The 14194-nt window shown below is 40.5% G+C and overlaps 1 protein-coding gene across 2 annotated transcripts in view; it reads right to left on the reverse strand.

The window, feature by feature from the left end:
- Positions 1–3552, reverse strand: part of ppp1r12a (protein phosphatase 1, regulatory subunit 12A) — a 63057-nt gene extending 59505 nt beyond the window's left edge. For both annotated transcript variants that reach the window (XM_069670698.1, XM_069670699.1), the window contains exon 1: positions 3254–3552. In XM_069670698.1, the coding sequence (XP_069526799.1) occupies positions 3254–3490 (237 nt within the window). In that variant the 5' untranslated portion in view covers positions 3491–3552. The remainder of the gene's footprint in view (positions 1–3253) is intronic.
- Positions 3553–14194: the final 10642 nt, after the last annotated feature.

Genomic DNA, 14194 nt, shown 5'->3' on the forward strand with positions numbered 1-14194 from the left:
GCAACAAATCATTTATAAAGTGACAGAAGATCCATGACTCACACGAAGATACAACCTCTATTCTAAATGTGAGATTATGCCAGAGCTGCACTACAAAGCAGAGCTACAGACTCTGACTCATACCCAAACTTAGTATCATCTCCTGAAACCCAGTTAGGAGAACTTGTGGCGGGGGTATTTATAACCCTGCATCGGTCACCAGTTGGGAGTGATATGAGTGAGGAGTGAGCCCTCATGTAACAACATGACACACTTCACAACAAAGCCAGAGGTCAGTCATTCAACAGAAGAGTTGTAAGTTTATTCCAACACAAAGATGTTAGTTTCAGAAAATGATGTAGAGTTTACAGCCTAAAATCTGCAAGGAAAGAATGACAAAGACATCAAATAACTCTGGCTGTCAATCTCTTCTTCCCTTCATCAAAGGAGACTAACATCAGCCTGACCTCTCTGCAAGTCTGGGATTAGCACTTTAAACATGAATCCCTGTATCGCCTTCTTCAAGTCCTTTATAAGATCCCAAAACCCCTGGATCACATGCCAAACCTACAACACTCACACACACAGACGCACTCACACACACACCAGCTTCTCGTCTCCAGAGATGGTTAGGTCTGGAGAGCGGCACTGCAAATCAAATTCTTTCCTCACTCTAGCTCATCCCTGGACATCGGCCCAAAAAAAGGCAACGTTTCCACCCAATGAGCTTGCACAGGGGGCCACACTAATTCCAGATTTAATTATAGCAGACTCTGAGCACAAAGAAATGGTTGATTTAACAACTCATTAATAAACGCACAGAGAAAATATCCACGGAAATAAACTGGATTCATCATCCTCAGATATAGCTAATGACCTAGCTCGGAAAAATTGCTTTTAAACTTTTAATAGCAAAGTCTTGGACAACAAACATAACATGTAGCAAGGTGGTGCACTTAACAGTACTTAGGCTTACTAAGACTAGACATGTGGGCATGAGTAATGAGGTGACATCACTGGAAGTCTATGCAAGCATTAAACATTTAATGTAAGAAGTCCTTCATTAATCCTTAGATCATATAAACACTTGCCGTCCAAACAAACAGGTGGATAAAGCAACATTGCTTATGCAACGAATTCCACTGTAAAAAGGTTTGTTTGTTACAGACAGACCCACCTACAATAGATGACTGGCTTAAGATCATTAAAGGGATTCATGAGCTAGAAAGACTGGCTTTTTACAAGGATTAGGAAGCGACTTAAACACAACATGATAGACAAAAAAGCTAATATGTTTTTCAGACTAAAAGTCGTTGTTGGCTTGCCCTGCGCATCCTCCCTGTCTAAAATGCAATTTGCCTTCTTTATGCCGTATACTCCGTCAATTACGGAGACTTGTTTACAAAATAAGTAGTACTGAAAGTCGGTGATCCATAATATATATTGTTTGTTATCTGGATACTGTGGATGTTAAGATGCCATCATTGTTCTTTGCTGTTGTTTAGTCTAAAACAGATCTAATAAAATGTAAGTACTAAAAGAGATACTTGTTTCCAACAGCAATAACTGCTTTTTTTTACTCAAGTACCAGAGTTGTCCTGTTGCCCTAGGGGTCTAAGGTACACACACAAAATGCAAGGTTCAGGTACCCTTTCAATTTCACTATTAAATGTTTACTACCGAACGAATACTACCATGTATAAGTATTAAAAACTGAAAAGAAGTTCTGGATTTGATGTAAAGCACATCAAATAATTTAATCATATTCAATTGTAAAAAAATGACACCAGATGCAATAAATCAAGACGTCTGTTTCTATCTGAAAAGAATCTCTCATATATTTTTCAGGTATCACTTGTTTACCAGTAAATGATAGAGAGAAGAAGGCACACCTGGGAGCATATAATGAACCTGGTAGTAGACAACATAAATGCATTGAGAAACTACACTGACATGTCCACTAAATTACAATAAAGTATTTACAAACCGAAGTTGGAGCGTTTAAAATAAAGACAAATCGACTCTGTGTCAGTACACATCAGCACTAAATCCAACTTAGCCATACCAGGAATCATCTTTCTGTACCTGCAACGATCCAGTCGTGGGCTATTTAAATGGCTGAAAATGTGTTATATGAACCTTGCAAGTCAGACATTTTGCAATGCTTGGTTTCAAAAGCCTCTTTCATTCTGCAGCACCTGGGGTTACTGACTAACGACAGCCAAAACAGGCTGCCATTTTCATTATTTGGCTTTCAAAGTACAGAGGCTAGAAGACGCAGCTACCATGGCTAGTGGGTAAAGTAGTTAGCGTAGCCTCGCTGACATTCCAGCAAAATAGCTGAGTATGCGGCTCATACATGTTTCTCGTTGAAACCAAACACTCCAAAGTCACCAAACGCTAAGTTCTGAGACAAAAGGGCTTCCGTTGACGTCGTTTCTCAAGCTGGCTAACGAATGAATTAACCTACAAAACAGCTAACGACAGCTAGCTTATCCAGCTAATGTAGCGTTAGCATACATTCCGCTTAGCAATGAAATAACACAACACCATCCACAATATGATCATATTTGAACTCATATACCAAACACGACAGTCAACACTGAATACTGTGCGAGTGTGGTATACGGTTAAGGCCTATCAAGAAGACGTTAGCTTCGCAACCGAATGACGATGTAAAGCTAACTAGCTAAGCTAGCTGCTCCGTCTCCAGAGAGTAGTCTCAGCCGCTGTGGAGGGTTTATCAACAAAACGACTTTTACTGCTAGCCAGGCTACAGCCATCACTACGGAATTCATTCAACCTAAACGACTGTTTCAATCAATGACAATATTTACAATAAGATGCTAGCATTAGTCGATCGTAGAAGCTGTTATTAGTTTGATCCAGCAGTATAACTCAAACATAAAAACACAAACAATCTCAAATGCAGCAGCCCACCAATTAGACTGCGCCCACCGACCTGGGTTTACAGGCTAGTTTGCAGGGGGGAAAGTAGTCCTGAAAGCTAAGACTTTAACTTTGTTGCTCCAAAAATGTCATGCACATTAGGCACTGTTTATGGTTTCAAGTATCCCATAACAAAACTCAGATAAAAGCCAGAGTTTATCTCTAACTGCGTCGAGGAGGACGGTTGTGCTCGGTTAGGTAGGTAAACAACGGGATGAGAATGGCTTCCATTTGACAGGTGTTCCAGGGCGAACAGCAGCTAGCAGCAGAGCATTATGTGTGTGTAAAGATGCTGGCAGTGCCGGTGACTGACGTTCACACAAACCTGGTGGAGGGCGGTGAGTCCGTCTACATTGGCGTAGTTGATGTCAGCGCCCCGGTCAAGCATTCGCAGCACCTCCTCGGTATCGCCGCTCGAGCAGGCGGCCAGAAACACGGCGCCATCATCGAACTTCACCTTCGTCTTCTTCTTTTTCAGAATAGGAGGCTCCAGGTCCGTTTCCGAGCCCAGCCATCGCTTTAACTGCTCATTCCTCTTCTGCTTGGCGTCCGCCATCTTCATCCCCCTCCTGTCTCGGGCTTCTTATCTTTCTCCGAGAGAGGATATACTTTATAGTGCCACTATCCCACAGCGCACTGGGGCGTGGGAAGGGAGGGCTGGAGAGGAGGGGGGAACCGAGAGAGAGAGAGAGAGAGCGAGCGAGCGAGAGAGAGAGAGAGGGCGTCTGGATTGTTTCTCATAATCTCGCGAGAGCTGGAGCTCAGAAGCTGCAGTATAACGTCATCATCAGCAGATTATGAGGGGAGAGTGAGCTGGGTAATCCCTTATAGACTGTGTACACCAAATAAGACAAGAGCACTCGAAAATATTACATAACATTTAGCTAGCTCACTAGTGCTTTCAGAGAGAGACACTGTCACATACAGTAGCAAGTATTTGTAACATGTCCTCTCAGCTCTATTTGATGTTAAATACAAGATTGTTTACCGTGATATTTACCAGGTGCAAAACAGAAGTCATAGTTCACCCTCTAACCCTAACATTTATCACAGAATCAGTGAATAGAGGCTATTTGTTGAAATAATCTAGGACATTATATGAATAGCTTCCCAGAATTTCAATTTACTTGTTGTTTCCAAAACTTTAAACCACATCCTGGGCCTTTTTCCAGCAGCAGGAGTTCATGGAGATGGTTCCCTTGTTATGGCAAGATGCTGGATGTGGCTGTGTTGATGTTTTTTGGTCAATAATGAGCATTATAAATCTTTCTTTATGTGAATACTCAACACCTTCATCAGCAAAATACATTAATACTTGCTCTGTTCATTTCATGTTGAGCATTTAATGAATTAAATTATAAAAAGGTATAGTTCTGGAAGCCATAGAAATATTTGCTGGATATTTAGTTTAGCTTGTGTTGGAGTTTTTTGTGTTAGTGTACCATTTTTTCTTTCACTGAATTGTCTAAATTGGAGTTATGGAATAGCGCAAACCTTAAGACAAAAGTTTACTTATCTCCTGTAATATATTTTACATTATAGGTATTATTATAGCCTCACTTAAGTTATGAATATAAGAACCAATCTGCATATTTGAATTGTCAACCATGTGGCTTATTTGGACTGTTCTTAATCATATATCGTGAGTACACCGTGAGAACAGAAAATCAGTCATTTGTGGCAAATTAAAGGCACTATATTTGAAGATGAGTTGAATGGTTGTTGTCCAAGAAATTAATTAATAAAATGAATTTATGTCCCTGCAGTTGTTTGTTTGTTTTGTATTATATTTTCATTGGGAGGTGACTCACCTTTTTTCTTTTCATTCCAGGAAATAATATTTAATCACGCTCACTAACCAAACTTTCTTTTTGAGGTATTTCCCCTCTCTTCCACGCATGACTGCAGCATCTGAATTCCCTATTCAGACTAGGTCACATGTAACATGTGTAGTTTACATCTAATGAAAACAGTTTGCTCACTGATGGAAAATAAAAGCCTTTGAACCACAAAGTACCTGTAATGATTTCACGGGTAACACTTGATGTGCGAGGAATGTCTAGAGGATTCGAGCACCGGGGTGGTCCCGCTCAACCTGGAGTAAAAAGCAAGGTGGCCAAGCATAAAGTGTTTTTTATTTTGGCTCCGCTGTGTGTTATTGTTGGCAGACACCCATGTGTACTCAGCAGGGGGTGCGGTAGTGCCTCCTCATACGCATTTTGTAGGTAAGAAGCGTGCAGCCACTTTTTTTGTTTTACTTGAGGTGTCATTACAAGCGATAATGATGTTATTCTTAGGTTTAAAGACATTTTAAACCTGAAAATGATGCTGCTTGTGCTTGATTAGATACCACCCACCTACTGAACTTGAAGTTGACATCCTGAATAACAAGCTGTCCAAGCAGAATCGTGATCCAAAACATTTACACAACTGTGACCATGAGTCAGACTACCCCTATTTTCTCATTTTACTGTCACTGACACTGAATGTGGACACATTTCAATAATTTATTGTCTTCAAATGCTGTAAATGAGACTTGGACTGCGGCATGGGGACTCTGAGCCAGAACACAGAGGTTAAGACCCAGAGGGGAGCAGCAGCTCGGATGATACTTATCCTAAATGTTACAGAAATGTCATGGGAAATTACTGTGGTTCTACTGACTCATGGGGATGGTGGAACACCAACAGCGTCGGTGTCAGGAAGCTGTTGGCCAGAGGCTTTAATGTGAAAGTGATGTGTAAGCTGCTGTTCAGCGAAGGGACGACCTTATGGTGATTGACAGCACAAGACGAGCCATGTGGGCCGCATCCAGTATTTAATGAGTGTGTATTTCTTTAAGAGTTTTATGGCTGCACACTGTGTTAAAACCTGTAGCTCAAACAGCTGTTTCAAAAGGTTGTTTTACATATCAAACAATAAAATATCAGGCTCTGAATATGTGATAAGACATCTTAACAAGCTTAAGCTTACAGTGCAGAAATATCCAATATGCTGCCTGGGTGTTTTTATCAATACTTGTCTATTGTTGTGTATTGTTTGTCCTGCATGCTTCATGTATTTTATGCCACTGGCTACTAACTTTTTACTCCACCATCATGACACTTTCTATATATATATTTTATTAATGTTTTTGTTTTTCACAAGCTGTTATGTTCTTTTTTAGGGAGCCTATTTTAACATCTGGCCAGGGATGACAGATGTAAACTAGCCTTTTGGCTAACTGGTATATTTACAGAAATGTTGATTAATATGCATTGTCCCTGTAAAATAAAGATAAATTAATACATAAAATTAAAATCAAAGAAGTCGGGTTTAAAGCTAAATTATACTGCCAATTTCCTTTGACGTTAGCTTAGGTGTGAAGTTCAAAACCGTTTAAATGTATAAACTTTAAACGTTAAACATTTGAAATTCGAGAAATAGTTATCATGTCACCACTTCTGGATGGATCATCAACTGAAAAGAAATACATATGGAGGGACATTGTGCCATATTTCAATGTAAAACAACATATTTGATTGCCCAAACAACAGCTAACGTTAGCATTTAACAACTTGCTAGCAAACACAGCATTAGCTTACATAAAGTTAGCTAGGATTGTACTCTGCATTCGCTTCTTCTCAATTTCATGAGTTGGTGTGGTTCTGTCGCAGTTTGTGTGTTCTTGAGCTTTAAGTCTTAATGTATGTTGCTAAAAAAGGACATGTTATGTTTTACTCCTAAAAACGAATGTAGGTTACTCTACGGGGACTGCAACTAACAGCCAAAGCTTATTGATGTCAAGCAACACTTGCCTTGGTCTGCCATGTTTATGACGTTAAGGCTGTCAGTTTTTATCTGATTTTCAAAGTTGTTGTTCCAACTTGAGGAAGCCTTTACATGATTTCTTTCTCCAGACGGAATTTTATTTTCAATTATTTCAAAATCATATGATCCGAGGAAAGCCTTATCTATCGTAACATGTTGCACAATTAAACAGTAATGTTAGCAAGGACATGGCTACATGCTAACAACAGCTGTTGTTAGATTGTCACTATTCGTAGTCTTACCAGGTCCAATGTGCCAGATTCCCTCCATGTATAGGACAGGCAACCTTTACCACAGCAGTGCAACATTGTGAAAGCATTTGAGCTTCTCACCCTAACTATACCGTGAGAGGAAACTTGTGGCCTCAAACTCCCTTATCTTGATATCATGAAGCTCCCTAAATTGGATTTCATCGATGTATTTAATCAGAAAGCTCCAAATAAAGATGAAAACATGATTCAATTCTACTGTACTTTTTCAGGCATTATTAGCAGCTCAAGACAAAAGTAAAAATCAAATTGAAGCTGTAAAAGGACAAATTTCTGTTGTGCATTGTAAGTGCAAATCTCCTCTACAGTTATCTTCAAATCTGTCAGCAGTATAGTTATGTAAGAGGGGCCTCTTGTTGCACTGAAGGCATGGAAACTCTTCATTGTATGTCTGCACACTCCACTTACTTACAAACATCTTGGAGGTACAGTAATACATCCTGTTTATGCTTCCTGCTGTACCCCCTCTGCAGCTGTATTTACCTCGGTGAGGTCAGAGATGACATGCAGTACATTATGGCTGATGTTAGAAAATAAATCAGGCTTAATTCAGTACTTTTATGAATGATGGGATGTCAGGAGGCTTTTGGAAATAGATTCTACAACAACAGAAGTGAGTAGTCAGCATCACCGCTGACTTGTGAATATGATGGCGGTCTTACTGTAGATGTGTCACGGGACTCCAAGACAAACTCCTGTTTTTCATTACCCCTGCTTTTGATCTCCGATGAGTGTTTGCTTTTGTTCCTGTTCCTTGAGAGAATAAAAATTGTCTGCATGTGACTCAAGTGTATCAACATCACTAAATTACACACTCTCACTGTTTGCCTTCAGCTGCTTAAACGTGCACGAGCAAACTAACAGACCTAAAAGTCATGTCACTGTAGGCGTGTTCTCAGCAGTGTGACATCACTGTCAGAGACCTCAGCACCTATGACTGATCCCCAAGAGGAAGCTGTTGTTTACAGCTTTAATTGAGTGTTTCCAAAGGGACTGTTCTCCCGTGTGGTTTGTTAAACCAGACGAGGTTTTCTTAAGTGAATTGTTCAGGATGGACAGCTGAAAAAAAGAGAGGAATTCGGCTGTTTAATTGTATGCTAATAGCTGACATGAACACTGAATGGTTTTGGTCTTAAGATATGTGATATCAGGGAAAAATCTGTCCTAATCATCGCCTGTAATACAATGAATTCTTGAATTAATTAGAGCACTTGTTTGACATTTAAGGAAATACGCCAATAAGCGTTCTTGCCAAGAATTACATCCATCTTATATTTGTCTGACTTATAAATGGCTACAGCTAGCAGTTAGTTAGCTTAGCTTAGCATACAGATTAGACAATGGGCAGAAAAGGTTAGCCTTGCTCAATAAGAGGTAACTAAAACTGTCTGCCAGTGCCTTTAAACTAGCTGTTTCCCCTACTTTATAATGTCTGTGTTAAGCTAAGCTAAGCTAACTTGCTGCTGGCTGACAGTGTGAAACAGTAATATTAGCCTTCTCACCAGACTCTTGGCAAGAAAACAAATAAGCCTATTTCACTAGAGCTAGATTAAAAAACCAACTGTATCTGTTCAGTTGATGGATGGCAGTTAGCTTAGATTAGCATAAAGATTAGAAAAGGCCAGAGAAAGCCAAAATCGGCCTGTAAGTGCCTTTAAGATAGCTGTTTCCCCTACTTTCCAGTGTTAGTGCTAAGCTAAGCTAACTGGCTGCTGGCTGACAGTGTGAAACAGTAATATCAGCCTTCTACTCCGGGCAAGAAACCAAATAAGTCCATTTACAGAACAGCGAGTCTGATTCTGTAACAAATGGTAATATCTCTTAGCTAGCTAAGCTAACTGGCGAGATAGATAGATAGATAGATAGATAGATGTACTTTATTGATCCCAAACTGGGAGATTGTGTAAGCCAACCTAACTGGCTACTGGCTGGGTCTATGTTTTAGCCAGACAAATATGAGGGTGGTATTCTCATCTAAATCTGTCTGCCAGTCCCTTTAAGCTAGCTGTTTCCCCTACTTTATAGTGTCTGTGCTAAGCTAAGCTAAGCTAACTGGCTGCTGGCTGCTATATGAGCACTCTCAACAGTCTCCTAGCAGGAAACCAAATAACCCTATTGCACTAGAGTTTGATTAAGAAACCAACTTTATATATGTTTGGTTGATAAATGGCTACCGTCAAAAGTCTGTTAGCTTAGATTAGCAAAAAGACATTATACAGGCTAAAACAGCTGTCCTGGTTCTGTAACAAATGGTGGTATCTCTAAAAATATCTTAGCTTGCTAAGCTGACTGGCTATCTTAGCTAGCTAAGCTAACTGACTACTGGCTGAATCTATGGTTTAGCCGGACAAATATGAAAGTGGTAATCTCATCTAACTCTTGGCAACAACACAAATTAGCATACTTTCCTAAAAAATATGAACATAATATGTTCCTTTAAAATATAATATGTTTCTTTTTTCTTTAGTTTGTGTAAAAGTGACCATGTGCCTATTAATATACAGTTTGCTGACTATCAGCAAAGTTATCACCAGTTAGTCTAGACTCAAACTGATAATAAGCCCTCCAAATTCCCCAACAGTAAGCTCAGAAGGGGAAACTACCTAACTTCAAATGTATTACAGTTACTGTATCCAGTCATACCCCCCAGCATGTCAGAGCAGGTGACCCAGACAAGCAGCACTCACATAGGGGTGACTGGTGAAGTGTGGACACCTCAGTCGCATCTGAGAGAAGCCAGACGCTGAACTCCCATGCTCTCATGTCACCCAATGCCTGTTGTTGGCGCCCAGGACACTGACACACTCATCTCCTTCTCCAATTCACAGGTCCAGACAGCACCGCTATCGAGCAGATAGAAATAGTCATGCTTTGATGTTATCTGACGATGTCTAAAAAGTGAGGATGAGAAATACCCTGATAGCGTGGGCTCTAGACCCTTTCAATTAGACACTGGTGGATTTAAAAGCTTGTCATGGCCTGTGGTATCAGGCGACAGTCAGCAGGTCTACAGACAACAAGAAGCCAGATTCACATGGAATATAAAAAGAGTCTTCCGAGAAGAGTTCATCCATGAAGTACCAGCCCCAAGGTGACTTATTGTTCTGGACTGGGCTCAACTCGACGTCCATCTTCCATTTGACTGCATGTTAACTATGTGTAGAACTTCACCTCCCAATCCAATGTCATGAGGGGCTTCAACTGGCAGAGTATTTAGAGACAGACTGGAATGACAATACAGACTCTGTCCAAGGTTAATACAGGAAGTAAAGGGGAGGAGGAGACAGATGAGAGAGAGAGAGGAGAGGAGGGAATGGCAGGTTGGGTGAAGAAGAGTGGGGGCAGACCATTCTCATCAAGACGTGTAATAATAGCAACCTGATCTGGCTGGTGGTCACATGCTGTGGCCTTCTCCTCAGCTGTGGATGCTACTTGACGTGTTTGTGTCTGCACTGGTATAAAGGGACCTGTATGTGGCATGATCCAATGGCATACAAGATTACAGAGAGGATCAAAGGAGATCTAACACCCCACAGGTTATTTTAATGATAATGTTAGCATAAGATTTCTGGAGCATATCCATCAGAATACAAGAGTCATACATCACAAAGGTCGCAGATCTGGCAAATGGCTTCATGCACAGTCAGAGATATGATTGTGCCACTTCATTGATCTACAGTACTGACTCAACAGGGCCTTATGCTAAAAGATCTAGAGTATGACAAAGATATTTATGCAAAGGGATAGCATGTTAACTGATTTGTCAGACATGCTAATGTTACATAGTTTGTTTGTAGCCTATTCTGCTGGAGATTCAAGAATGCAAGGTGAGGTGTGGGCTTCTGTTAGATATTCATGTAAATAAATGTCTGTTAAGTCACTATCTATCGCTGAATGAGGTAACACAATGGTGATTGAGCCTATGGCCCACTGATGAAAGCCTTTGCATTTGCAGTATTACAGACTGGGTGTCTGTGGCGACTTTCACAGAAAAAATCACAAGCAGCGCCCAGTTAGTGACGCGTTTTCCATCAGCCAGCAGTGGTTGGTCTGCCAGAGAGGGTAGGCGGAGCTAAGCGGCTGCTTTTCCGTTCTCTGCAAGTGTTGCGAGTAAACAGTAATCTTCTATGGCTGAACAAACAAAGAAAAGATTGATGACTACAGATACAACTTAAAAAATAAGTGAAGATTGGACGCTCAGATGAAGGCAAACAGTCTAAAAAGGAAAGCGACCGCCAGCGAGGAAAATTAAGAATTACAACCGGAGCCAACCGTGGACGTCACACATGCAACACTGTCTGGATATCTGGAAAGTGTGCTCCCGCAATTACCGTTTATCGCCATAGGTGCCGCCAAAGACAACGAAACTGAGATCTTCGAGATCATAACTTTAACTCTCAAAAATGCACTCAATATGTTAATAGACCAGAAAAAAAGATTTTAAGTGGACCCAATTTTAGGATGTTTATTTCACAGGCTGGATTTGGGATTTTTCAGGGTCAATTCTTGCCTATTTATCTCGATAAGATCTAGTGCGTGATCTCTTGTTTTTTCCTACATGTTTGACGATTACAAACAAACCCCTGCCTTGGAAACTATCGATTTTAGTGCATTTATTCCATTGCTGGGTTGCTCTCGTTTGTCTGTTCACTGCTAATCCATGCTAGGTCCCTTCATTATTCGGATCAAATACACAACAATGTGTATATCGCATAAAACCTACTCGAAACTATTGCACTGATTTACTATTTGCATTTTTGGAAGAGAAATGAATGGCACATTCTAGAGTTGTGGCAGCCTCAACATTTCTGACAGATGCAACACACGTGATCAGCTTCTCAGAAATACTAACTCGACATAAGAACCTTTGGCAGTCTGAATGGTCTGGGGTTAACATGGCAAGATATCTTAGCAATAGCACTCTGCACTCAAAAGTGGGGTGCAGGAGGGAACCATAGTGAAGGGTTGGAGAGTGTTCACGAGGTGATCCACTCCCAGACGACAGCTGAGCCCTAACCCCGGACAGAAATAGGGCAGTCGCTTTCACTTAGCGAGGGGCTGTACAGCTGGAGCATCAGTTCATTCTGCTGTTTCAATCCCAGGCCGTCATGCTGCCATGATAACAATAGATGTTTGATTGTGCTAACTCAATTCAAATATATATGCTGACGGGGTTATGTGAGGTATGTGCAAATTAAAAGTGGACTTAATTCTGTGATGTATGTGTCTTTAAGGCCAAATGAGTAATGACAGCCTAATAAGCCAAGGCTATTTGAGTGACCTTGTTTCCTAGAGAAAAGAGGCTAATAATAGGCCAAAATCTGGAGCTGCGGTGAAGCCTGTAATGGGTTAGTACTAAAAGCTACCATGAATCATTCCAGCTAGGCAAGCCATGGAAAAAAAGATCATCAATTTTTGCTGTCATAAATAAATACCATACGTCAGATAAAGATGAGCATGTTTTATGTCTTTAAACCAGACACAGGGAATCATTAGCATTCATTTAGAGCTGTGTTTGTTGCCATCTAATACATGCAAGTCCAATATTATACACCTTTTTGTTCTGGCCTTGTCACTACTATCTCCTGCATGAAAAATGTGGCTCATTAGCTGCTGAATGCAACAATACGGTCACTAGCCTGTTGCTAACTTCGTCTCTCTGCTGTTTGCTAGCAGGTAGCATTCATTAGCTTCCACGCAACACCACTTTTTCCTAAAAACAGATGAGGTTGATTAGAGCCTTGAGACTGAATAAAACAGAGACATTGTGTACAAAAATAAACACCAAAACATTTTAATGAATCAATAGAGGCTATAACTTTCGGGTAACTGCCAAGTGAAGTGACTATTCTCTGTGATTTGCTCTCTGCGTCATGCTAATTCATGCTAACAGCTTATAGCAATACAAATATTTGATATCAGAAAAGCTTCCACAAAAAGATTTCCACGAAAACTGACAACAATGCTCCCTAACTTCCAATGGCCCTATTTAAGTCTGGTTTTAAAGCTTTGTTTGCCCTGTTTTTAGACTTCTTGATTTAGCTATAGAAATCCCTCCACCCTCATTATTTCCATTCACCTTCATGAAAAGAAGCATGAGCGGAAAAACAGAGCCGCGTTCAGTCTTTAAAGCCTGGGCCCTATCAGGTTTAAATACCACTTACACATTGTGAACTGAACTCAACCCCATGGACGAACCATGGAGCGCGAGCCCAGTGGGTGCATTCTCCGAGGTCAAAGGTCAATGACCATCTCATTTGTCATGCGCAATACTTCGAGGCCGTTTACTACACATGTAGACAGGTTCACGTTTCAATTAACAGGTGTCATATATCTGGTTTCTTAACTGAGCTCATCTCCCATGACCTTCGTAATCTTAAAATCCACTGCAAGATACAATGGGTACAGTGTTTCCCATGACCAGCATCTATCATACTCACTTTGCTGCAGCCAGAGGGCAAAAACTTGACCCTGCATGTCTTCGAATACATGAATTACATTAACAAAGGCTCTCATTTTGGCTAAAGTTGTTAAATCAAGTTAATTAAGTCCATCTTAGACCTGAATTACTTAAACGAAACTGTGTCCAGCAGTAAAATCCAGCTTTTAACTCTCCCCTATTATGCAGAAATGATGTTCAGTTAAGCTCCATCCACACACTTCACAAAGGAAGCCCTCAAGCAGAAGCGTAAAAATAGATAAGTGTTACTTGTGCTACTCTCCCACTTGCAGTGAAGCTACCCACATGAATATTACCCTTTATGCAGCCAGCTGACAGTATTATCAGCTCTAACTTTGCAGCATGAAGCCAGCAGGCAAGATGATATCAAGAATAGTTTTAGGGATGATCAATTACCGCCCAGAAGAGGAAAATATACCAGGTAATGCAGGATTACAGAAGGGCTGTTTGTTTGGCTGGACGTTATGCTTCATGCCCAGAAGTGTAAAACCAAAGTGATGTATAATTTTGCAACATTTTTAGTGGGTGTGAAGTAGAAGGAAAAAATGAAACGCTCTGAGATTAGACATAATCACATTTGAAATACACTTAAATATACCTCCACTGCTTTCTTATAATCTTAGCGACGGGACTATCTGATGCAAGTGCAAATACATTTTTTGATTACAGAGGTTCAAGCTGGATCCGCTCTCTGTGATGTCGTTTAAATTTAGAGTCTATTATGAAT

This window comes from Semicossyphus pulcher, unplaced genomic scaffold (genome assembly GCF_022749685.1).
Source record: "Semicossyphus pulcher isolate SPU_LCO1_2020_fin unplaced genomic scaffold, fSemPul1.0.p SCAF_20, whole genome shotgun sequence".
Lineage (NCBI taxonomy): Eukaryota > Metazoa > Chordata > Actinopteri > Labriformes > Labridae > Semicossyphus > Semicossyphus pulcher.